General features: G+C 38.2%; 1 protein-coding gene across 2 annotated transcripts; it reads right to left on the reverse strand.

The window, feature by feature from the left end:
• Positions 1–365: 365 nt before the first annotated feature.
• Positions 366–23638, reverse strand: add3b (adducin 3 (gamma) b). Of its 2 annotated transcripts, XM_066671912.1 has the most exons (17): positions 23588–23638; positions 20574–20788; positions 15737–15878; positions 14519–14664; positions 13677–13757; positions 13429–13578; positions 12644–12787; positions 12317–12415; positions 11665–11829; positions 11360–11578; positions 10524–10625; positions 4890–4979; positions 4676–4793; positions 4412–4507; positions 2745–4290; positions 1118–1229; positions 366–725 (listed from the first exon to the last, which is right to left on the reverse strand). In XM_066671912.1, the coding sequence occupies exons 2-15, from the start codon at positions 20757–20759 to the stop codon at positions 3836–3838; spliced, it is 2193 nt and encodes a 730-aa protein (XP_066528009.1). In that variant the 5' UTR covers positions 20760–20788; positions 23588–23638; the 3' UTR covers positions 366–725; positions 1118–1229; positions 2745–3835. The 2 variants fall into 2 exon arrangements, with proteins under 2 accessions (XP_066528009.1, XP_066528017.1); XM_066671920.1 differs by lacking the exon at positions 20574–20788 and having other exon boundaries at positions 23588–23607.
• Positions 23639–25122: the final 1484 nt, after the last annotated feature.

The raw sequence follows: 25122 nt of genomic DNA on the forward strand, positions 1-25122 counted from the left end.
GATGTGTTAGCTATTGGAATAAGTATAAGTCACTAGAGTTAACTGAGATTATATGATTGTATTGGATCTGAGACCTGAGAGGTAATCTGGACTGAGGTGGGGACACCAGGCTCTCATTTTCTGCACCTTTGAGCAATTCAAAGACTTGTTATTCAGGTTCCCCTTCTTGTTGGACAACTTCTGCAAAAAGAGTTTGTCTGAACTGATACATCAAAGATGTAGACATTGATTCTTCTTCTTCTATGTCTGCAAGTGGCTAAGGTGACCCTGCTCAATACGTTTTTGGAGACAGTGATTGAAAAGATCATGCCAAAACTAAGCTGTCAGACTGTGCAGATGTGTACTATGTACTCCAGTAGCTTTGGGATGAGTGGCGTTTGTGGCCTAGAATTAAATCACTCATTATCACTAATGTTTATGTAGCTAACTGCCATAAAATCCTTACACATATTTTACAAATATTAGTCCAAGGCATTCCCATAGCAACTACTGCAGCAAATGGGAACTACACCACTGACTTTTTTTCCCTTTTTGCCATAAAGAAAGTGCTTAAACAACTGACTCATCTCTGTTTGGAAGCACTCAATAATGTAAAGATAGTTTTGATCACTGACATTCAGGTCAGCAGCAACAGCAACAACTCCTCCTCCTCAGTGGCCTTCTGAAATAGACTGCTGTGTGTAGTTACTGTCACTGGAGCCGCAGATTCTGTCTTCAGAGGAGTCCTATTAAATGAAGACAAATGAAATATGAATAATATGTCAAGGGTATACTCCACTACGTGCGTACAGACTAGATCTAGTTCATCTGAATGTCCATGGGGAGATATCAGTTAATTTTTAATAACTGAGTTTTCAGAATTTTCATACAAAGAAGATAAGATTTTATCTAATGTTTAGATTTCTTTTTTCAATTAATCATTTAGATTTATTTGAGTGTGGAAGGCATCTTCTGGTTCATATGTCATGATATTCTGGGACAATAAAGAACAGCTGCTGTATTACAAATTCTGTCAAAATTGAAAAGCAACAAAAAAAAAAAAAACAGATAGCAGAGATAAGATATCAGTAAGACTGCAGTAGCTGAATGTCGGTTGTGTGGTATTTCTGTGTCATACCTGTTCCACAGGTTTCACTTCTTCCTCTTCCGCAGTGAGAGAATCACGCTGATTAAGTGTACTCATTAACTGTGCCTTGCCTTGAGTCCTGAACTCATCCTCCAGCTCGGCCCTGCTCCTCAGAGTAACCAGGAAAACAAAAGTTGACAAACTCCATGCAATTTAGTGTTGTGCTGACTTTAAACCCAATATTGTGTTAATGCATTGTGAGTTTCCCTGAACGCATTTGAAAACTGCAATATTCAATTTAATTAATAGTCAGGGCGGCACAGTGATGCAGCAGGTAGTGTCCTAGTCACAAAGCTCCAGGGACCTGAAGGTTGTGGGTTCGATTCCCACTCCAGGTGACTGTCTGTGAGTAGTTGGTGTGTTCTCCCTGTGTCCGCGTGGGTTTCCTCCGGGTTCTCCAGTTTCCTCCCACAGTCCAAAAACACACATTGGTAGGTGGATTGGCGACTCAAAAGTGTCCGTAGGTGTGAGTGTGTGAGTGAATGTGTGTGTGTGCCTGTGTTGCCCTGTGAAGGACTGGCGCCCCCTCTAGGGTGTATTCCGCGACCCTGAACTGGATAAGCGCTTACAGATAATGAATAAATAAATTAATGAATATTCAATTTTATTATTTAATTTAATTATGTATATTAATAGTCAGGGCGGCACAGTGATGCAGCAGGTAGTGTCCTAGTCTCAAAGCTCCAGGGACCTGGAGGTTGTTTATATTTATTTATTTATTTTTTGGGAGGGTTCAAGTCCCACTCTGGGTGACTGTCTGTGAGGAGTTTGGTGTGTTCTCCCCGTGTCTGCGTGGGTTTCCTCTGGGTGCTCCGGTTTCCTCCCACAGTCCAAAAACACACATTGGTGTGTTTAGTGAATGTGTGTGTGTGTGTGTGTGTGTATGTGTGTATGTGTGTTCCACCCTGTGAAGGATTGGCGCCCCCTCCAGGGTGTATTCCTGCTTGTTTGTGAGAGTCTGCTGCACTCTGTTTGGCATTAGTTATCACTATTACTGGAGGATATTTTGGTTCTAGTAATAAACTGTCTATAGCATGCATTCTAAATTACATATGGTAATGCAAGTTATAGTTTAAATCATTAATTATAGTTATATAATATAGTTATAGTTCTCCATATATAATTCAGGTTTATTCCTGCAACGGCATATTAATTAATTAATTATATGTAACAGCTTATCCAGTTCAGGGTCGTGGTGGGTTCAGAGTCTACCTGGAATTATCGGGCACAAAGCAGGAATACACCCTGGAGGGGGCACCAGTCAGGGCAACACACACACTTTCAAGTCGCCAATCCACCTACTAGCTGTGTTTTTGGACCGTGGGAGGCAACCGAAGCACCCGGTGGAAACCCATGCAGACACAGAACACACCAAACTCCTCAGACTGTAACCCGGAGCGGGACTTGAATCCACAACCTCCAGGTCCCTGGAGCTGTGTGACCGCGACACTACCTGCTGCATCACTGTGCCGCCCCATTGTTTACAACAGTGTAGTAAAAATTTACAGAAAAGGTTATATTTATAGAAAATGTTATATTTATTAACTACTAAATTTCATTTTGGAGTATTAACAGCTGCCGGAAATCAAAAAAGGGTGAAATCCAACAATTCACTTACAATTCACAAATATTCAATTCACAAAAATTCACAATTCACAAATACTTCCCCCTCCCTTGAAATCGCTGGTTCTCACTGTCAACTTTGCGTTTATTTTTTGTCCAAATGTCGTTCTCTGAATTACTTTGCTGACCCTGAGAAATGACTGGTGTTACAGTTTAGCTTAGTCCATAAACACAGTGGTGCAATATCTTATACATTAGCGCACTGCTGCCACCGTGAGGTGAAAAAATAAACTGCCAAGACGTGTTCTTAAAAGTGAAGCCGCGTTCCAATTGAAATCTTACCGGGGGCCGGACTTTGGACACCCCTGTCCAAAAGCGTTCTTGAGTATAAGATTAATGTGTTCATGTTTTAATATAATGTATTTTGTAATTTGTAACTTTATTACTTATAAAACACACACATGCCAACGCACACACAGGTCATAATGAAGGAAGCAGGTTGTGATGTTTCTGACTGTATTTATTACAGAACACACAAACACAGATCTGTGTATTTACAGGTTTAAAAATTCCAGTGTGTGTTTACTCTGAAACAGGCTCGGCCTCCCGCTTTCAAACACCAACCATACACTTTATATTAAACTCAATCACTATGTACACACTCAATTTAACTCTGTAGGTCCAGTCCAGCACTCAGCATCAAACATTCAAGAATAAAGAGCATAATAAACCATAAGCCAACTGTTTCATCCTCTCTGAGTTTGAAATATTAGTAATTATTACACCTACCGCCCCATGACCTCTTACTCTAAACACTCCCAACACACACACAGAAACGCAATTAAACCGCAAATGGCACAAAAATTATTAGCTTAACTCACGCACACTATCTATAGTGTAAATCACACAGTTAATATGAGGCATTATATGAATTACATTATTTATCTTATTAATAGTGATTAGTTACTAATCTGCAGAGTGATGGCGATATTACCAGCCGCCTTCTCTCTCAGTGAACTTCAGCATATCAGCTGGATTGCTTTAAAATACTTAAACATATTTTCCCTTACACAGCCCTTAAATGAACTACATTACCCACAATCCACCACTGTCAATCACATAAAAAACCTCCTAAAGATTTCCTGTTTATTCCTTTTCTTCCTTCTCCTGTTGTTTTTCACCTATTTTTTCATTTTCTTTCCCCTTTTCTTTATCTGTTTCTTTCTCCTTGTCTCTCTCTTCTTTTTCTCCTTCTTTTTCTTTCTCCCTCACTGTGTCTTTATTGCTTTCTTTCTCCTTTTCTTTCTCTTTCTCCCTCACTGTATCTTTATTGCTTTCTTTCTCCTTTTCTTTCTCTTTCTCTTTCTCTCTTTCTTTACCTTTTTCCCTTACTTTCTTTTTACTCATTTTCAGGAAGGAGGGAGTGCGGAACTTCTTTTTTTTCTTTTTTGGGGTCTTTGATTGGCCGTCAGCAGGATCCATATCTGGTATGTTGTCAGCAACAGCAGTTGTTATGGAAACTTCCATCTCCTTAGTGATGCTGACCTCAGTAACCTGCAGGGTGACATCATCGTCATCCTGCAGCAGAGCCGACAGGGAGTCTGAGAGACAGAGTTATTTGCTTTTTATGAATTAATTAACAAATTTGTTAAGAAAGAAATTACTGGGAAAGAGTGAAAGAGATAAATGCATAGATGAATGAGTGAGGGAATAAATACAGACCTCCTTTCTCTGGACTCTTCAGTGGAGAGAAGGACAGAGAGACGGTAGAGCCATAGGTCGTTGTGGTTTCTTCAAAATCAGTGACATCTTCAGCTTCTTTAAAATTTAAAAAACAAAAAAAAAACAAAAAAAAAACCCAACTATTTCTACAAACGTTTGGACATATATAGTATCTTTTTTAATGTATAGAAATATAAACTTTTAACAGAATTCATTGTAGCTGCTATAGCTTGAGTCCAGCAGGGGGCAGTAGGGTGCGAGTACCTGATTGGTTGAGTTTACTCTCTATGATCTGCGCATACTCCTGCAACTCTGTCTCTGATTGGCTGAAGGGGTTAGGAGGCAAAGACGCTGCCTCCTCCTCATCCTCATAGATGAAGGCCTGGAGAGAAAAACACTCATGGTATTCCTCTGCTTTAGTATGTATGGGATTAATAATAATTTGAGTTGAACTGCAGATAAAGTCTTAAACGCTCACAGGTCCAGGGGGTGTGTCTATAACGATGTTAGCCAATAGCTGACTCTTTGGACCTGATGTCATCAGGTCCACTCTGTTCTGCTCTCGGATCTGAGAAAATAAATCAGTGGTAGAGATATTATCAGACATTTACTCAAACTTCTGTTTGAGTCTTTTGTTCTGTAATCAACCTAATCAGACTGTTAAATATGATGGTTGAATCAGCATATTTGATCATACTATACTCAGACTGTTTGTTTAGATTGTTTAAACTTATTAAATAATAAATCAGAACAATTAGCCTGTATAACAGAATGTCATAAGTGTTTCATCAAACTGTTCAGACTATAAAATGATCATATTGACCAAATTGTTTACATTTGATGAGACTGTTTATTGACACTGTTTGATCTGATTAATCAGAAAATGTGATCAGACTGTTTATTCAGCTGTTTGATCAGACAGACAGATCAGATTAATAATTAGACTGTTTCTCAGATATCTGACAAAGATCTGATAAAGGCAGGTGGTGAAACCAATCAAACTGTTCCATCAGACACCTTGATTGGATTGTTTTGTCATAATTTGATTAGACAGTTTAGCATAGCTAATTGTAAATTTTACGCAGCAAAATCAATTAGCATGTTTTTGGATATGGGAAACTGAAGCACCTTTAAGAAACATGGAGAGAACACTAGGCAGTGTTGTGAGGCAAGAATCAAACCTAGGACCCAAGATTCTGGACCTGTGTATTTCAGACCTGTGCTTCACAATTAGCTGGGGCTTAGACCAGTGACACTTTGGTCCCAAGCTTGCTTCTCTAACCATTAGGCCACGGCTGTATATAATCAGACGTTACAGGTCTGGGAATCATGTGCACCCCTGGTTCTCCCTCAATTCTGGGGGAAGTTGGGGGGCATGACGCAAAGTTTTGCTTGAGTTTTTGCATGTTGTATTGCCTTTTGACTTGAAATTTGCATGCTTTACACAGAATTATTCTAAAATAATTAATAAAATGATAGAGAGAATAAAAATTGCTAGGCCTAAACCGAATGTTTTAAATACATTTATACATTTATGAGAACACATAGAATTTATGAGAAATATGTTTTTAAAAAAAAAATTAAATGAGGAGAGAGGTCAAAATAATATAATTTATGTGCTTTAATAGGTTATAAGTGGAAACAGCATGGCACTTTGAGAGGTTCTATGTACTTTTTAGTAGGTCAAGGAGGCTCAGTGCTTGTAGTATTAATCAGGCTGTGTTTTTCTCTTTTAGCTGAGCACTTTCTTCTATTTTGTCTTCATGTGTACAAAGATTCTCACTTTATTTCTCTGTCTGAGCCTCTGGATTTAGTCCTTCTGGGCTCCAGAGTAGCTCTGGAAAGCAAATGAAACTGCTTTCTTTACATGGATTCTGCAAAATACTTCGGATAAAAAAAAAAAAACGAAATAAAAAAAAAACAAACAAACAAACAAACAAAAAAAAAAACAGCGTGCTCCTGTTTCCTCTCACAGTCCAAAAACACTCGTTGGTAAATCCATAGGTGAGTGGATGTGTGTGTGAGTGTCACCCTGCCTTGCGCCCAGTAATCCTGGGTTATGCTCCGGAGCCACCGCGACCCTGAATTGGATAAGCGGTTTAAGACAATTAATTAATTATGTAAGTCGCACATTAAAACTCTAGACTGTTTAATCAGAATAAACAGCCCCCAACTGTAGTCACTAATTTATCACAATTAAACTTCAACCACACACTGTATTTTATTAACATCAGAGATCTGAATCTTTAATAATCTCAAGATCTGGATTGAACTCAGAACATCTGAAAAAGCATGTGTTATTATAGCAGTCTGTGAGCTGCTTCTCTGTGGTCAGTGTAAGATATTTAGTTTCTGTTCTTTCTCCATCCCTGTTGATGGTGATATATTTCTTTGTGAGAAATCTAAGCTAGTTCCCAGAAGTAGAGCTGTGAATGAGTGGTTTATTGGCAGCATACTCAAGGCTACACAGAAATGCTTTAAAGCACACATGAAACAAGGAACACCCGTGAACCACAATCACAAGATAACAGAGGGGGCATAATGAAAGGAAACATGAGGACACACATCGATAAGCATATGGCTTACAGCATAAACCTACAGAAGAAGTTCATGGCAAATGAACTGGAGCACAATTAAAGCACAGAACAAAGCACAATATAAGATAAAATAAGACACAGAAATAAGACAAGTCACGACGTTGTTTTTAAACTAAATTATTACTGATCATGTTTTTGAGGAATGTTTAGCTCTAAATGAAGCTACATCAACAGGCCACAACTATTTACAAAGCACTTCTTTGTGTGAGAGAGGGGGAGACATGGCCACTACTTTATATGACTAGTCTTAGGATGATCAAGAAATCTGGGTACAAATAATTTTTGAAAGTCATTTTAGCCTATTTTTTCTAAGCCAAACAAACAAATAAATACTCACTGGGTACAATTTGTAGGCCACCAGTGCCTACATGATTGTCCTTGCATTTTATCAGATTTATAATTCATGCTTGGGGCACTGGGTATATGACTAGGCATTAAAGTATACATTGAAAATATTTTATACAGCAGGTTTCTGCAGATTATTGAGAGAATGGGTTCATATTCCCTTAATAAGTGTTTAGATGCATGCCAAAATCTAACTAGCTCTAACCCAGGATGAAGACATTTTTTTCATTTCAGTGTTCTTACTTTGGAGCAAGTCATGTTGTCCTTGCTCTCGTGTCCCTTTTGCTCTGTCTGGGGAACTGTTTATGAAACAACCAATTTGCTTGGCTTAATTCAGTCAAGCTATTGCTGTATTAACTGAATAAGCTGTGCAAGTTGTCTATTGCCATGACAACCTGAAAAAAAAATTAAACATAACGCTGCATGAACATTATGATTTAGTTATATTAATAAAAAATTGGTCCCAGGTCCACACAGAATCATAACTCAACTGCTAGGACTGAATGAAAAGAGAACAGATTTTTTTCTCTATTACATAATGTAGCTTCGCTAGATAGTAAAATAATTGAGCAGAAAAAAATTTTGCCTCTTGGTCCAATAATTACACTAATTGCACTGCATGAAATAGAAAGAGCAAGTATAGCCTTATAGATTTAGCATATCTCTTTTTGATTAAATATAATAAACAAATCCTAAATTACCATTTAATAAAATAAAAAAAAATCAATTTATTTAATTATGAAACACAATAATTTTTAGTATAGAAAAACTGAAACATTTAGGAAAAAAACTCTACATGCTCCTAACTATTCTGCTGCCATTCTGTATAGAGTGCAGCTGCAGCAAAGATGCTGGACTCGTTTTGTCTACTCTTTATCAAAGCCATCTACATGCATATATTTCCAAAGGACTAAAATATAAGAAATAATGACTCTATTTTTAATAATAATAAAATATTCTCCCAGCCCTGGAGCTTCAGTGCCTCAAGTGCTACCCTTTGAAATCCTGACCAAATTCCAGCTGGTCAGAGTCATGATATTTCCTCGCTGCTAAATATTCCACAGTCAGCTATCAGTAGTCTTTTAAGAAAAGTGGATGCAATTAGGAATGACAGCAACTCAGCTGTGGAGTGGTAGGCCATGTAAAATGACAAAGCAGGGTCAACGAATGCCAAGGGTCACGCCCTTGTCCTGTCGTGTCTGTTTTCCCTGCCATGTGCTCTCTTAGCACATGGCTCTGTTTGTTATTGTCCATGTCTCCGCCCATGTCCCGTCTTTGTTCCTCCTCCTCATCCGTGTCTCATTTGTAGTCCTGCACCCTCGTTATTAGTCTCAGGTGTCCTTGTGTGTATATAAGTCCCTTTGTCGCTGTATGTTTGTTGATCATTCATTTCACTTCCCAGGTCATGTTGTTTCTCTTTCATTGTTGCCATGCCATGTTAATCAGTCCGGTCTGTCTGTCTCTGTCATTTCCTATGTCATGTTATTAAGTCTGTCCGTTGTATTTGCTTTAGCTCTCTGTGTTTAGGTTTAGTCTGTCCAGCTCTCTGTATGTAAGTCTAGTCCCTTTATCTGTCTCTATTAGCTCCCTGTGTTGCCTTTCTGTTGAAGTATCTTTGTTTTGTTTCCTTCTGTTTGTTTTCTTGGTCCTTAATTCATTCTCCACTGTTGTTGTGTCGTTTGCTCTTCCATCTGTCTGTTTCTCTCCACCTTCGTTTTCTGTTGTTTTTGCATTACCCAAGTCTCTGTTTTAGTTATATTTTGTTTAAATAAACGTTGTTGTGTTTTAGCGTGTGCGTCCGCCTCCGTCAGTCCGTCAGGCGATTAGTGTGCAAAGGTAGTCAGTTGCTACAGACCTCCAAACTTCTTGTGGTCTTCAGATTAGCTCACGAACAGTGCGTACAGAGCTTCATGGAATGAGTTCCATTGCCAATCCAATTCAGGGTCACGGTGGGGCAAGAGCCTACCTGGAATCATTGGGCGCAAGGCGGGAATACACCCTGGAGGGGGCGCCAGTCCTTCACAGGGCAACACAGACACACACACACACTCACACCTACGGACACTTTTTGAGTCACCAATCCACCTGCAACGTGTGTTTTTGGACTGTGGGAAGAAACCGGAGGACCCGGAGGAAACCCACGCAGACACGGGGAGAACACATCAACTCCTCACAGAACTATAAATATAAGAGACAAAACTGTAAAAATAGAACAACTGGATATGAAAATCTACAACTGAAAAAAATTATCAAACACTTATTTTGATTATGAATACACTGTATTTTTCAGAGTTCAATCTCAAAACTTGAACTTTCAGTTTCAGGTTTTTTTTTTTCAAATGAACACTCACTGTAACTATCAGCAATCAGCCGCTATCTGTTTATTGGTCTGCTCCAGTGTCAACCTCAGGAAGATGGGGTTCCTATTTTGAGTCTGTGGTTCTCTTAAAACTCTGACACTAGGGGTTTGTTTAGGACCCAGAATTCTGTAAAGCTGTTTCATCACAACTCCAGTAGTAAAAAGTGCTCAGTAAATAAAGTTTAATCACACTTTTTGATCTCATTGTTTGTTTGGACCATTTAAACAGACTTAGACATTTTTATCAGACACTTTGATCGCTTTATTTGAACAAATTTTTTCTTTGTCCCAGGTGAACACTTCTGACAGTTTTTGAACTGTGTAGATTGCATTATATAAATACCAAAGTTATGTACATATAAAAATAAATATAGTCAACACAGTGATTTTCGAGTATGTTGTTGATAAAAAATATTCTCCAACAAAGTATTAGAACCTGCTAAAATTGTATCATTATTATTGTTCAAAAGTTTACAAAGGTCAAACTGTTAAATAAGCAATCTTTTTTTTCTCATTGTTTTTCCAATTATGAAACCATTATACAGACACCATTGATGTATTCCCGATGTGGGGGCCTCCATGGAGCATAAACAGGTTAAATCAAGGACAAATATATCAGATTTTTCATCTCATGTAAGTTGCACTTTGTATAAAACAAAAACTCATGTAATCACTAAAAGTGTTTTGTTGCTTTATGGTTGTAAAAATGTCAAAATGCTCCTTTAAACATAATGATAATATTCCGATTATATGTTACTGTGAATAGGTGTTTAATGTATTAATCAGTGTGTGTGGCTTTGAGGGTTCTTACCTTGTTCCTTTTCTCTAGAACCTCTGCAGGGTCTGTGTTTAAAGGAACAAACTGGTTGGGGTCCTCAATCCTAATGGGTGTGCCCTTACAGCTGCCTGTCCACTAAAATATTCACACAAACACAAAACACAGAAGAGTTTGGCTCTGATGTCATAAAATGTTGGAGATTTGTTGATGTGTGAGAAGATGGCACTGTGACAATTATTTTCTCCAGTGATTCTTTTTCATGTTACAACAGTGGCCTAGATTCCACACCTTTTGTAAACATGGTTGCCCATGTGGCAGACTCACACTATGGAGCATACACTGGTCCACTCATTTGATTGAAGAGATGTAAATATTGGGTGTACAAATAAGTTTTTTTGTCATATTATTTTAACTGTTGCATAGTATTAAAATGACCATTGTCATTTTATTAGGGAAAAAAATTAAATATTAATATGCTGCATTTATGTAGGCTAACATTCTTCTGAAATATAACTATACATAAAACACACTTCAAACTTACTTGTACACCTAACATAATAAATAATCACTTTTACAATTGTTTTTGTAAAAAATGTCTTTTAGATCTTGTGAGTGTCAGTGTAACTGGCTGTTTAGAGCCACTCTATGTAGGAAATTGCATGTCAAATCTTATGGCACTTAGAAAATATTACATTTGAAACACATGGAACATCACTATTCCTCAGTAAATGTTTAGCTACATTTTCTTTCACTTCTTCTAATCCACTTTATTTCACTTCTATTCATTTCTTAAATGTGATTTATAAAATGAGTGTCACACAAATGGTGTGTGTGTGTGTGTCTGTGTTTGTGTGTATGTGTATATGTACCGTGTTGTCCTGTATTTTAGTGTAACTGTTTGGTGAATTGAGCCACAGTTTTCTCTCTCTCTCCTTCTTCACACCCTGCAGAGAGATGTTGCTCCATGGAAACGTGTCCGGTTCATCCTGCCCTACCCCGGTAACTGTTGCTGGTATTTCCACTTCATTATGGTGATGAGGTTTCATTTTAACTATGGGATGACGGTAGGCGTAACCTGTCCTGTAACCCTGGTAAGAAGCATCAGCAACAGGTAAATACTATAAATACACACACACACACACACACACAAATACAGAGGTCAATGATCACTCACAAGGTTGTCCATCATCCTCATTAGAGATTCAAACTCAGCTTCCCCCACCCTCCACCTGATCTCTCCATCTTCCATTTCTCCTTCAGCAGAGGGAGAAACTTTCACACTCTCTCTATCCACCACACGCAGGTTCTCCACACCTCCTGCACACAGCACTGCGCACACCTATACAGAGAGACACATACAGAAAAAGTATGTGTATGAAAATGTATGAAAGAGAAACCAGAGAGATTAAGTTTTGTGTTTGTGAGTTCTCAATGGTTTAAACAATACATTAGCTGCATGGTGTGTCAGCCATTTTGTAGTGATGTTTGAAATCTCAAATATACTTTTCACAAAATCATAAAATATAGGATACAGATGATGCACACTAGTCGTGTCCAAATTGAGTGCTTGTATAAAAGGCTGCCTACATACATTTACCATTTACTGCACAGCTGCATTTAATTTGTTTATGTGACAGAACTAGAATGTGTCAAATACATGTCTGTTGCTTTTTTTTTTTTAAGCAGTTTTTCTGAAATTAATGTCTGAAAATTATTTGGGTTGTCCCCTAGATGTCACTATGTATCAAATACTATGTAGTAAATAGTCAATAAGTGAACCAATGCAGCAATTGTAGAGGCGTGTGTTTGTGTAATAATGTGCATACCTGTATTTCACTGGCTTGTTGACAATGAAACGCGTAATGAAAAGCCTCCTCAATAGTTTCTCCAAATGCCAGTACGCCATGATTCCTCAACACTAACACCTTCACACACACAGAAAAAGCATCTTCAGTTCAGTCTAGAATCTTCAGGGAGCAGTTTTCTTTTATGTTGTTTTTCAGGGCAGCAGATTTGACTTGGACACTTTAAATTTTATATTTAATTATATTCATTTTAAATCAATTCAAAAGTTGCTGTTTTTATCTAGGTGTAGTTACACATTTTCACTCTGAGGCATTTGTTATGGTGATTGCTGCTGGACAAAACTTTACCTTGGCATTTGGACCTAGGGCCTTCTGAAGTTCAGTCCTCTCCTGTCCATCATCTACATCCCCATGGTAACTGAAGTACGACACCTCCCCCAGCAGCAAAGCTTCATGGGAGATGGGTAAGATGCCGCATTTCATAGAGGAAATCTGAAACAGGAAATATAGTGTGTTGGTACAAAAATATAAAATATATATAATACACACTAAGCTCATTATATTATAGAGTTTAGTTAACAACACTGTAGCATTGGATGCATGTGTGTGTGGTATTTAAGGTATTTTTTTTGCTTTTTTAATTGATTTTTGTTTGTTTGTTTTTCCTAAAAAATAACAGTTGTTAGATGACAACACTTTGCCCTCATCATGCATTTTTGGAGACTTAGTAATATTCTGTTATTATTAAGCCAAAGTGATTACAATTCTAATCTTGCTGATATAAGTGATTGTAGCATTAGCAGTCTTGTCTGAGGACTTTTATTGGTGGAGCGAAGTGTTGTCAAGTCATGGAATCAAACTCATTCTGCTGTTTTGTGGCCAGCGATGTTACACAGTTTCATACATCAGCTGCCTTTACAGTAAAACACTGTGTGTGTGTGTGTGTATACCAGACATTCATATTGTGGGGACCTCTACAAATGTAGGGTTAAGGTGTAGAATTTGGGTTACGGTTAAACCGGTATGGAAAATTAATGCTAAGTTTTACAAAATGAATGAACGTCTATGTAATGTTCCCATAACTCACAGATTCACAATTGTGTGTGTGTGTGTGTGTGTGTGTGTGTACATACCGCAGCAGTAGCAGGTGTGTGTGTGTGTATAACACACTTTGCATCAGGGCGAATTGAGTAAACAGCAGCATGGAGTTTAAACGCTGCTTCATCAATAGCCAAATCCATTGAGCCATGTTCCACTACCTGACCAATCAGATTCACTTTCATCTACAACAGAACAAACTTGGAGTGAGTGTGTGGTTCTTGTACAGCATTCAGTTTGTGTGTGTGTGTGTGTGTGTGCGTGTGTGTGTATATGTGTTTACCAGGCTTGCTGCTGTTGCCTCTGAGAACGAGAGACCCTTGGGAAGAATTAGAATGTGATCCTGCTCTCTACAAACACGCACCTGAGAATTAGAGATACATTTAGCATACATTTAATATTTATTTGTACTTAAATTAATGTACTGATCACACTGGATCTATCCAGAGGACTCTCTAGAGTGACTAGTACACAGCAAACTGTAATCAGCGCAACTAGTACACTGTCCTCTGCAGGACTATATACCAATCATTCTGGTTGACCATGTACCTCTCTTGAGGAATGTGTAACAGTCACTTCTAGATGACCGTATACTGCTCTGGTCACTATGGTAGACCAGTGAAAGAAGCAAAAGAAGCTTCACTAAGCAGACTAAACAAATTAGACCTTTATAATCCCACCCTACAAATAACAGTTCAGTCTGTTCTTCCACTTTTTTATAGACCATGTTAAGTGTGTGTATCTGCATTTGTCAAGAAAGCCTTTTAAGGTAGAATAAGGCAGCAGCTATACTGGCTCAGCCACAAATTCCTTAAGCACATCATGTTCCTTTCCCAAAACCTTCCAGAAAGGCGGAATTCTGCCAAAAATCTATCTGCCCCTAGAAAGAATCCCACAGGGAGCTCCTCTCTGCTTCTTAGGCTCTTCAAACATCACAACGTGGCCAGAAACATTCAAAAAGTCCCAACTGTAGTATTTCAGAATGCTTGTTAGCTGCACTCATCCAAAATGAACTATATCTGCCCATTACAAATTCAGCATACAACAGAAGAGCTCTTCATTGTGACATTCTCTTGGCGCCGTGTGTGCATGTGCGTGCGCATTGATTTGTGTGTGTTTACTCACAGTAATATAAGCATTGGTAAACTGTGTGTATCCATACAGGTCCAGTAGGCGGTACAGGCTGGCTAGTTTGCAGCGGATTTGTCTTTCAGCTTTAGAGACCCACTCCAACCCACAAACATCATTCACAGGACTAACAGAGCCAGCACCTACATATATGCACATACACATCATGGTGAGCCCTTAATGTACAGAGGATTTTCCAAATACACACTCTAAATGAGCTGATCAGAAATACAAGCTAATTAAAAGCTGGTTTAACTTTTATTTGACAATTTTCTTATGAGGTTTGGCATGTTTGCAAAGACTGGGCCTTTGGTGAAAGCTACTTTTATTTTCACCTGCTGTTGCACAAAATTACTATAAAATTATTTTGTCTCTAAGTTCTGGGTATGTCTTAACATTTACAAAAAACAGTCATGTTAAACAACAAAATATGTAATATGTGTTATATTTATATCTTTTACACTCTGAATGAATGTAACATTCATGAATTCATAAAGGGAAAGTGATTAGCATGTTCGCCTCCCAGCCCTGGGATCTTGAGTTCAAGTTCCATCTGGGTGGAGTTTCCATGTTTTCGCTGTGTCTGCGTGGGTTTCCTCCGGGGTTTCTGGTTTCCTCCCACAGTCCAAAAACATGGAGGTTAGGTAAACTGGCTTCTCTCATAACTGTCCTGGTGTGTGGGTGAATGAGTGTGTATGTGAATGAATGTCTGAATGTGTGTATGCCCAGATATGAATTGGCGCTCTATTTTGGGTGAAACCCAAGTGCCTGATGCAGTCCTCCAGGTGAACGGTCGCTCCTGGTCGAGAGTACACTGTGCGGGTTGGTTGCTGCTTCACGCCAGTGTGTGTGTGAATTGACTGTTGCATTGATTATGAAGCATCCTTGGGTTTCTAGAAAGGCACTATATAGGTTTAACGTTAAATAAATCAAAATAAAATAAATCTGTTTCATAAATCATGTCATTTAAGGAGAAGAACTAATTTTAATAGAACTAAAATAATCACAATTTTGTGTCAGAAGTAAAGGTTTGATTTCACACACACACACACACACACACACACACACACACACACACACACACACACACACACACACACACATATTCTCTCATTTCTCCTTCCATTAAAGAGTATAGTGTCCTGGATTTCAATTGGCATTTAATGGTTTGGAAAACAGAAGACTGTCTGTGTGTGTGAGGGGTTGTGTACTCACCGTTGGAGCTGTATGTTGGATTTGCTGGAGTATGTGTGAGTGTGTTGTTCATGATGAGATCCGCGATGTGGTTCAGTGTCAGTATCCTGCCGCCCTTAGAACACTGTTCTTTCACCAAGCACTCCAGCTCATCCTTAAACACCTAAAATGAACACATTCCAAAACTTCTCATATATATTTCACTATACAGTATATAACTTCTTACACAGTACTGTGCAAACGTTTTAGGCACCAGAGATTATGAGAATTAAAATGCTATTTATCAAAGCAGTAAGTGTTTATTTGCTAAAAACAAGCAAACAAACCAAGAAAAAACAAAACAAAACAAAACAACAAAAAAAATGCCCAATCAAATAAATAATAAATAAAACCAAATAAGATTATTTCAGTAAGTGTGATATTCTGTTTGTGAATGTGTTGGTTTAACTTTTTCAAAATCTCTCCTCGTGGCAGTCCTCGCATTATTTGAGGTTATCATTCAATACCTAGTTTTAGCAGTTGATAAATTCAAACTCACTCACAACTACTACTTATATAATATTAATGTTTCATATTATAATTATATTTTTTTATTAACTGTGATTATATATAATTTTATACATGCACCATGCTTACTGAGAAGGCATTAGTTTATATATACAGGTACTGGTCATAAAATTAGAATATCATGAAAAAGTTGATTTATTTCAGTAATTCCATTCAAAAACTGAAACTTGTATATTATACTCATTCATTACACACAGACTGACATATTTCAAGTGTTTGTTTTTTTAATTTGATTATTATAACTGACAGCTAATGAAAACCCCAAATTCAGTATCTCAGAAAATTAGAATATTACTTAAGACCAACACAAAAATAAAAATGATTTTTAGAAATGCTGGCCAACTGAAAAGTATGAACATGAAAAGTATGACCATGTACAGCACTCAATACTTAGCTGGGGCTCCTTTTGCCTGAATTATTGCAGCAATGCGGCGTGGCATGAATTGATTAATCTGTAGCACTGCTCAGGTGCTATGAGAGCTCAGGTTGCTCTGATAGTGGCCTTCAGCTCTTCTGCATTGTTGGGTCTGGCCTATTGCATCTTCCTCTTCACAATACCCCATAGATTTTCTATGGGTTTATGGTCAGGCGAGTTTGCTGGCCAATTAAGAGCAGGGAGATCATGGTCCTTAAACCAGGTACTGGTAGCTTTGGCACTGTGTGCAGGTGCCAAGTCCTGTTGGATGAAATCTGCATCTCCATGATGTTGGTCAGCAGCAGGAAGCATAAAGTGCTCTAAAGCTTTCTGGTAGATGGCTGCGTTGACCTTGGACCTCAGAAAACACAGTGGACCAACACCAGCAGATGACATAGCACCCCAAACCATCACTGACTGTGGAAACTTTACACCGGACCTCAAGCAAAATGGATTCAGTTCCTCTCTTGTCTTCCTCCAGACTCTGCGACCTTGATTTCCAAAGGAAATGGAAAATGTTCAGAGAACATGACTTTGGACCACTCAGCAGCAGTCCAGTCCTTTTTGGAAGCGAGACACTTCTGACGTCTCTTGTACAAGAGTGGCTTGACACAAGGAATGCGACAAGGAATCAACTTTTTCATGACATATATATATATCCATCCATCCATTATCTGTAACCACTTATCCAATTTAGGGTCGCGGGGGGTCCAGAGCCTACCTGGAATCATCGGGTGCAAGGCGGGAATACACCCTGGAGGGGACGCCAGTCCTTCACAGGGCAACACAGACACACACACATTCACTCACACAATCACACCTACGGACACTCTTGAGTCGCCAATCCACCTACCAGCGTGTGAGGAAACCCATGCAGACACAGAGAGAACACACCAAACTCCTCACAGTCACCCAGAGTGGGACTTGAACCCACAACCTCCAGAACCCTGGAGCGGTGTGACTGCGACACTACCTGCTACACCACCGTGCCACCCAGTTTTGAAATTGTGAGGTTCTAAAACTGTGGGATTTAGGGTTGTGGGGAAGCGAGTAATAAATATGCTCCTGTTGGATGAACTGAGACAGATATGCTTTGACACCTTAAATAGTGAAGCAGTCATTTTCTGGTGTTTAAGGCAAACGTCCGCACTGTAGTTTGAATGCAGAAAGATCCTGGAAGTATTATGGTGGTGTGGTATTTTCTACTGCTTGGGACCTCTTCTACTTGACTTGGCTCTATTTGGCTTTTTTGCTTTTCCATTAAGCATCTCTGGTACCTGTAACTGGATACTATTTCAGGCCTGGCTCATGGTGGGTTCAAAGCAAGCCGAATTGTCTACATGACAAAAAGCAGACATCCAGCACAAACTAGTAATTTGTATAATCTCCAAGATAGAGATCACACTTGTTCCAACTCACAACAGCGTAAAAATACACTGTGGTTTTTTGGAGAGGTTCAAACGGTTCACCTTGGATAGTTGGCTGACTAATAATTCAGCGAATAATCCAGCGAGAGCTGGACATTGCAAAAAACCTCTACTGATCTTTCTAAGCTGCTGCTCAGAGCCATGTTCAGTCCCCCCAAAAAACACAAGGATACAGTATGAGTAAACAACACTTAATGTTATGGTTTCCAGAGCTCACAGCTCTACAGTCAGTGACATCACTGGCTACATTTTGGGGGTGGGGTGGAGTGGTGGCTGGGAGCTGTGCTTTAGAAAACCAACCAGGTACCATGGACCAAAAACTGAGTAGAGTCTAGTAGAGAAGCTACCATGCAGTGGAAAAGTGCCATATGAGTTTTTTGAGTAGGTACAATACATTTCCAAATCTCACTGTCACACATCCCACTGTGTGTGGAGTTTGGTAAATTCTCTCCATTTGGAGATTCCTCCAAGTGCTGTGTTTTTTCCTAGCACAATCTGATGCTGGTAGGTGTATTGGCTATTCGCGAATGTTCATAGGTGTAAGTTTGTAAGGGAATGTGTGAGAGTGTGATGACTATCATTAGGGGGGATGTCACCCAATCAAGTCTGTATTTGCCCAGTAATTTTGGTTGGCACACGGACCCACCGCCACACTGAACAGGAAAATGTGTTACAAAATGAATGAAGCAGTGCATGCAGAAAACCTGTGTAATTACTGTATAGCTTGTATATTCACATAGAAAAACACAAAATAAAATATAATGACGCACTTTGCACATGAGCGACAGGTCATAATGCCCAATAAAGCCATGCATCTTCTAAAGGGGTATAAAGCTCTCCAGTTTGAGCTGTCCTGCATTCTCTAGAATGATGAAGCTTTATTTAATATGTAAGGGATTGAGTTGGCATTTCTGGTCCAGATCCACACTAGAGATCTTGTGGCCATTTAATGCCACCAAATTCTCATAGACATGTTACAAAATCAAGTTGAAAACCTTCCATAAATAGTAGATGTTTTGTAAAGGCTACCAGGCTCCCTACTTAGCCCCTTTATTTTTTTGGACAAATCATAGATAATCAGGTTTTGACCATATATTGCAGTTTTCATTCTGCAGTGACACTGCAGTAATAGTTACTGGAATATTTTTTTTCCTCTTTGGATGTAATGTAGACTGAACTCCCTCCTCCGCTTCTGCTCATCTGGGAAAGAGCCAGTGCTTTATCTCCTTCTGTACAGTTACCATGGCGACGGTCTCCACTTGTTGGTTGTTATGCAATCGAACACTAGTGTGGGTTTCTCTTAACATGCAGAAATGTTGAGGGAAAGTGTGCATGTAAAAGCATCCTTACAGAAGAGCGCATTATACAATCATGCAGCATGTTAGATTCTATTACATTACTGTAACACATATACATTAAATATACATTAAACCATCATTTTAAACAGATAATAGCTAAGACCAGAGACAGTGTTAGAGTAGTATTTATGTCCAATACACCATCAAAGTCTAAGTGGCACGCATTCTTCTGAAAATGTATACAATGGACCCACACTTGGGCCAAACTTATAACGTAGTATGTTCACTGGATTAGAAAAGAAAATGTCAAACAGACTACACTTTATTTTAAACAGACCACTCCAGGACAGTCTAGTACTTTATTTTAAAGGCAGCTGGAGAGTTTCAGATTGTTATCATTAGAGCTCTTTTTTTTGCATGTTTGATTTACCATTCCCTGATTCATGCAATCTACTATAATAACAAACGAAAGCATAATAAAAAATAATAATATGAGTACTGTTGGGCAATAACCTTGGTGGAGTAATGCACATTAACAGCAGTGTTTCCCCTTCATTTTACAGTGTCACTCATCCAAATGTTTAACTGATTAAACATTAACTGAAGACCTAAATGCAGTTTTTACTAATGTTTTAACAAAAATGGAATATTCCCACATTAGTTTTTTTTTGTGTGTTCCTGTGGTTTAAAGTAAGGCCTTGCTCTGTATAGTCCCTCAATTTATTTTTTGTAAAGACAAGAACAAGCATTAAAACTGCTGATTGTTCAATTTTAATTTAGTTTTGTAGCCTGACAGCTAAATATTTTGGTGTTATTTTGTATTTGTTGCTGTAGAACACTATACAGGTCACTATAGTTTTACAATATTTCCATACTTTTTTCAAATTATAGACTGTTCAATTTTTCGGTTAGTAACTTGGCCCTGATTGGTCAGATCTTTTGTTGATTAATCAGAAGATGGTCTATGATTGATCAGGAGACCATTTAGAAACTGGGTGGCCTTGTAGCAGGTTAGATGTTGCAGTGGTAACATATCCTAGTAAAATGTGATCCAACATCAACTCACTCTATTCTGTTTACTTTTCTTACTGCAGCTATGTGTGTGTGTGTATGTGTGTGTGTGAGAGAGAGTGTGTGTGTGTGTGTTTTACCGGACTTTGCAGTGTGTTTGTGACCCTCTTCCTCTGTTCCATCATGCTGATGTCCTGTCTGACATCCGGTGATACGGTGTTGGGGGATTGTGGGTAATGTAGTTTATCTGAGCTTGAATTGTGGTTGTGTTTGAGCTCCAGGCTGCGGGGGGGTGAAACCCGCAAATCTTCCCTGCTCACGCTCATCCTCGCACCAACACATTCACTCACACACACTTACAGACAGAGGAAATGCTGTTGGCAAATGCTGAAGTTTTTCTTCCTTATACGGTTATACAAACAAGGGTCTTAGAGTTCAGATATGAAGACACAATACCACTCTTTCTTTTCTAATACAGAGCTAATATTTGTTCTTTGAACGTATTAGCCTTCAAAATTCTCAGAATTAATATATTAAGCTGAGATGAGGATGTATGATGAAACGACTGAAACATCTATACTAATTCATATCCATAAACTCATCCACACTTTGCCCTCCGATATGTTCTGTAGTCACCCATACTCTTATTTATTAACATTTATCCCTACTGATACTCTGCTATACTGTTACTCCTTCATATGAATCAAAATTGGGGCAATATTCATTATTAACATATACACGGTTTTAAAAAGGGGCAATGTTGTATAAATTCAGTTATAATCATTATATTCAATATAGTAGTTTGTTTGTTCTATTTTCCACTTCACCTAAATGTTTCTAATCTTTTACCTTTATTTAACCTTTTATTCACTTTTAGGACTCTTGACTCTCACAGAAAATCAAGACAAACCTAACACATGCTCTCACATGTAAATTAAACTAAATTCTCCACAAAACAGTCCCAGAGTCCCTACATTTTCTCTAAGCAAAGGGGCAGCATGTGCTCAATGCCACCTTAGAGAAAACGTAGGGATTGTCAGTGAATTATTTTCTTCCTACTCGCCTCCCATGTCATATTTGCTATAATAAAATAATTGTTAAAAATGTACTATTTTAGAATAAGACTACACTTATAAAGGGTTGTAAATCATTTTGAATCTGTTTATTAATTGTAATTATGTTGTTCATACATTAATAGTCATTAATAATCAGTTATGACACATGGATAGAAAGGGCACCAGTGACCTGTTGATTCCCAAATGTTGAACCTACATCTATCTACACTGTTAAACTTTAGAGCGTGCCAAATAGTGAGCTTACTTTGTCTTCTCCATCAGTCAACATTTGTCCTGTTGGCTTTAATCACATATTTGTCACTGTAACACTTCCTATCTCTGTTAAAAGGTTTATTAATGACTATTATAAAGGTGTTAGGTTTACAGCATAATTAATAACCAGGCATTCAAACCATTTATAAGGCTTTATAAGTGTAGTATTTTTTAAAGTGATACAGAAAAAAATGCATTTGTTTATAGGCTGTATATTCATTCATTGCCTGTAACCGCTTATCCACCAATCCACCTACCAACTTGTGTTTTTGGACAGTGTCAAAAAACTGGAGCACCCAGAGACAACCCACACAGACACGGGGGAACACACCAAACTCCTCACAGACAGTCACCCAGAGCGTGGCTCAAACCCACAACCTCTAGGACCCTGGAGCTGTGTGACAGCAACACTACCTGTTGTACCATACCACCTACTATACAAACAGCATTATCAGTAACTATTTTACTATACATATCTAATTGTAAACAACATTTGGAATGATTTAATATTGATTTCCTCTCTGTTAAAGTATGCTGGGAAATATGTGACAAACAGAGAGACTCAGTATAGTATAAATATGTAAGCATTTCCAAAAGTACAATGCTAATATTTCAGTTTCTTTTTTTTTTATTCAACCAAAGTCTTAGTTTAGTTTATTGTTATTTAAGAAGCAAAGCTGCTCAAGTCAGTTAGCCTCCTTTCCTAGCCTCATCATGGTAGCTATCATCTACCATGAATTCTACATTTCCATGACACACATTAAAACATTATGTCTTTTCTTAGAATTGTAGGAGTTTGCTACAGCACAAAATGCCATATTTATAAGTATTTGAATGTAGCCACCTGCTAACCAAGCTAGGCACATGTAGCCTTTATGATGAAGACGAAACAAAAGCGGTAAGCTACAAAACAGACTTAATATAGATGATGCACTGATGTCTACATAAACGTCATTTGATTTACAAGGGGAGACCAGGATCTGTCAAGAAACCTTTGCATTTTATCTTTGCTTGTCTAAAACTAAAGCCAAAACTAGGCTAAAACTCAAGCTCCATCTCAAGCTGTTGAGAAATTTCAAATAAATATTGCATTAAATCTTCATCCATTAAGACACAGATTATTAAACAGGCAAATAATAACAATGTGTTTACCTAAAAAAACAAACAAAAAAAAAACAGATTTACGTTTTGATTTATTATTAGCTGACAAACTGAATCATTCTGCAACAAGAAGCTGTAGCAGGCTGGGTGAATAATAATTTTTTTAAAATATGCATTATAGATTAAGCTTAATGCTGATACTCATTCATAAACAAGCAAACTGTATTCATTAAAATGGATAATCAATAAGAATCTTCCATACTGATATTCAATCATACTTTTACCCTTCTATACTGATGGTCATCTGTATTAATAAATCAGTCTTATCCATACTTATCCACATTGATACTGATTAATACTAATATTGTTCTGTACTGATACTCCTCAGTACTGATACTCAGCTATACTTACACTGATTCATATTAATACTTTTCTATACTTACATGTCTTTACAGATACTCATCCACAATAATGCTCATTACTGATACTTATACTCAATAATACTGATGCTTATCAGTTTCATATATTCACAGATACAGATGCTCATCCTTACTAATACTCATCCCTACTCTTCTACACTGATATGCCATTTGAAGTTAATACACTAACACAAACTCATTCACACATTCATATAATTATGCAGATCTGATAATGTTCAGCTACAACTCCGGAAACATACAGACTCACAAATCTGAAAATTATTCATTTTTTCCTGTTAAACTCACCACTCTGTGTACTCCGTCTCTCTCTGCTGCACACACTCTGCTAGAATGAACACACACTCACTCAGAGATGGTTGCTCAGGGGGGCCTGCGTGGGAGAGCACTGTGCGTGTGCGTGTGTGTGTGATTGTAAGACAATCATGTGACTGACCGTTTCCGCCCACAAACACGAGATAATCTTCCAAAAGCCTCAGAACTAAAGGCTTCATCTCATGATTACACAGAAATGACAGCAGAAATGTATTAATATTATATGAATGCAGAGTCACTCCACTGACATCACAGATGGTTCTTCTCCAGAAACAGCTTTCATAAACAAATGTAGGGAAGTTTTTAAAAAAAAGCAGCCGAACACACACAAAGAATTACACAGAGAAACTTTGCTAGTACAATTTACAAGCACACCAGGGACATTATATAGGCTTACACTAATTACTCAAAACCTTAAATATAACAGCTACAACTAGCCTAACCCTTACTCTGGCCACCACTTAATCTTCAAAATCACCTTCACCTTAATTTTATCTAGTGTTCTTACATTCCTAAGGGAATGTAGCAGAATTAGTACAATGTGCCCTTGGAAACAGGGGGTTTAAATAACACACACAGACAATTGATTAAGATTTTCTCTCTCTCTCTGTCTCTGTCTCTGCCTCTCTCTCTCTCTCTCTCTCTCTCTCTCTCCCTCTCTCTGTGTGTGTGAGAGAGACAGCGTTAGCTAGCTAGCTTGTGTATCCAGCATCTGGCCTGAATCTTCAGTTTTACATAAACACACTTTTAAACAGCGCACATACACTAGTGTGCATATGTATGTGGGTGTGTGTGAGTATGGTCCAGATATATACCATGTTGTATGGACCAAATTCTCTTTTGACATACAGATACATTGTAAGGATTTATAGTCCTTATGTGGATTGAAATTATGTCCCTGTATAAAATTAGGGCTCCCCCTATGTTTGCAGAGTGCCATTCAGGTTTCCAGCACGGCCCTGAAATCAAGGGTGAGTGGGGGAGGGAGGGGTTGGTTTCTTATCCACCTCCAAAAGTTACAAAGTGCAGTTTCTGCTGTACTGAGCCCAGAGGTTACATTTTCCCTACTGCAGGGCAGTGAAGCATCAAATGATTTTTAAGCTGTAATTAAAAAAAATATATTAGCGAGTGTTTCTTTAAATGGAAACACTGCATTTGTTTACCACACCATTTTACATTGATACACTATATGCCTAGTTTCCTCTTTTACGTTTTCTAACGATTACTGGGCCCTGTGAAGGACTGGCGCGCCCTCCAGGGTGTATTCCCGCCTTGTGCCCAATGATTCCAGGTAGGCTCTGGACCCACCGTGACCCTGAATTGGATAAGTGGTTACAGATAATGAATGAATGAATGAATGAATGAATAACGATTACTGGTGATGTAGGTAAAAAACTGCAGGTCCCAGAGTGTATTGCGTTAACTAGGCCAGATATGGTGCTATACTCTGAAAGTAAACGGATAGTTTATTTCATAGAGTTAACAGTTCTGTTTAAGGATGCAGTTGA

This window comes from Hoplias malabaricus, chromosome 1 (genome assembly GCF_029633855.1).
Source record: "Hoplias malabaricus isolate fHopMal1 chromosome 1, fHopMal1.hap1, whole genome shotgun sequence".
In the NCBI taxonomy this organism is placed as follows: domain Eukaryota; kingdom Metazoa; phylum Chordata; class Actinopteri; order Characiformes; family Erythrinidae; genus Hoplias; species Hoplias malabaricus.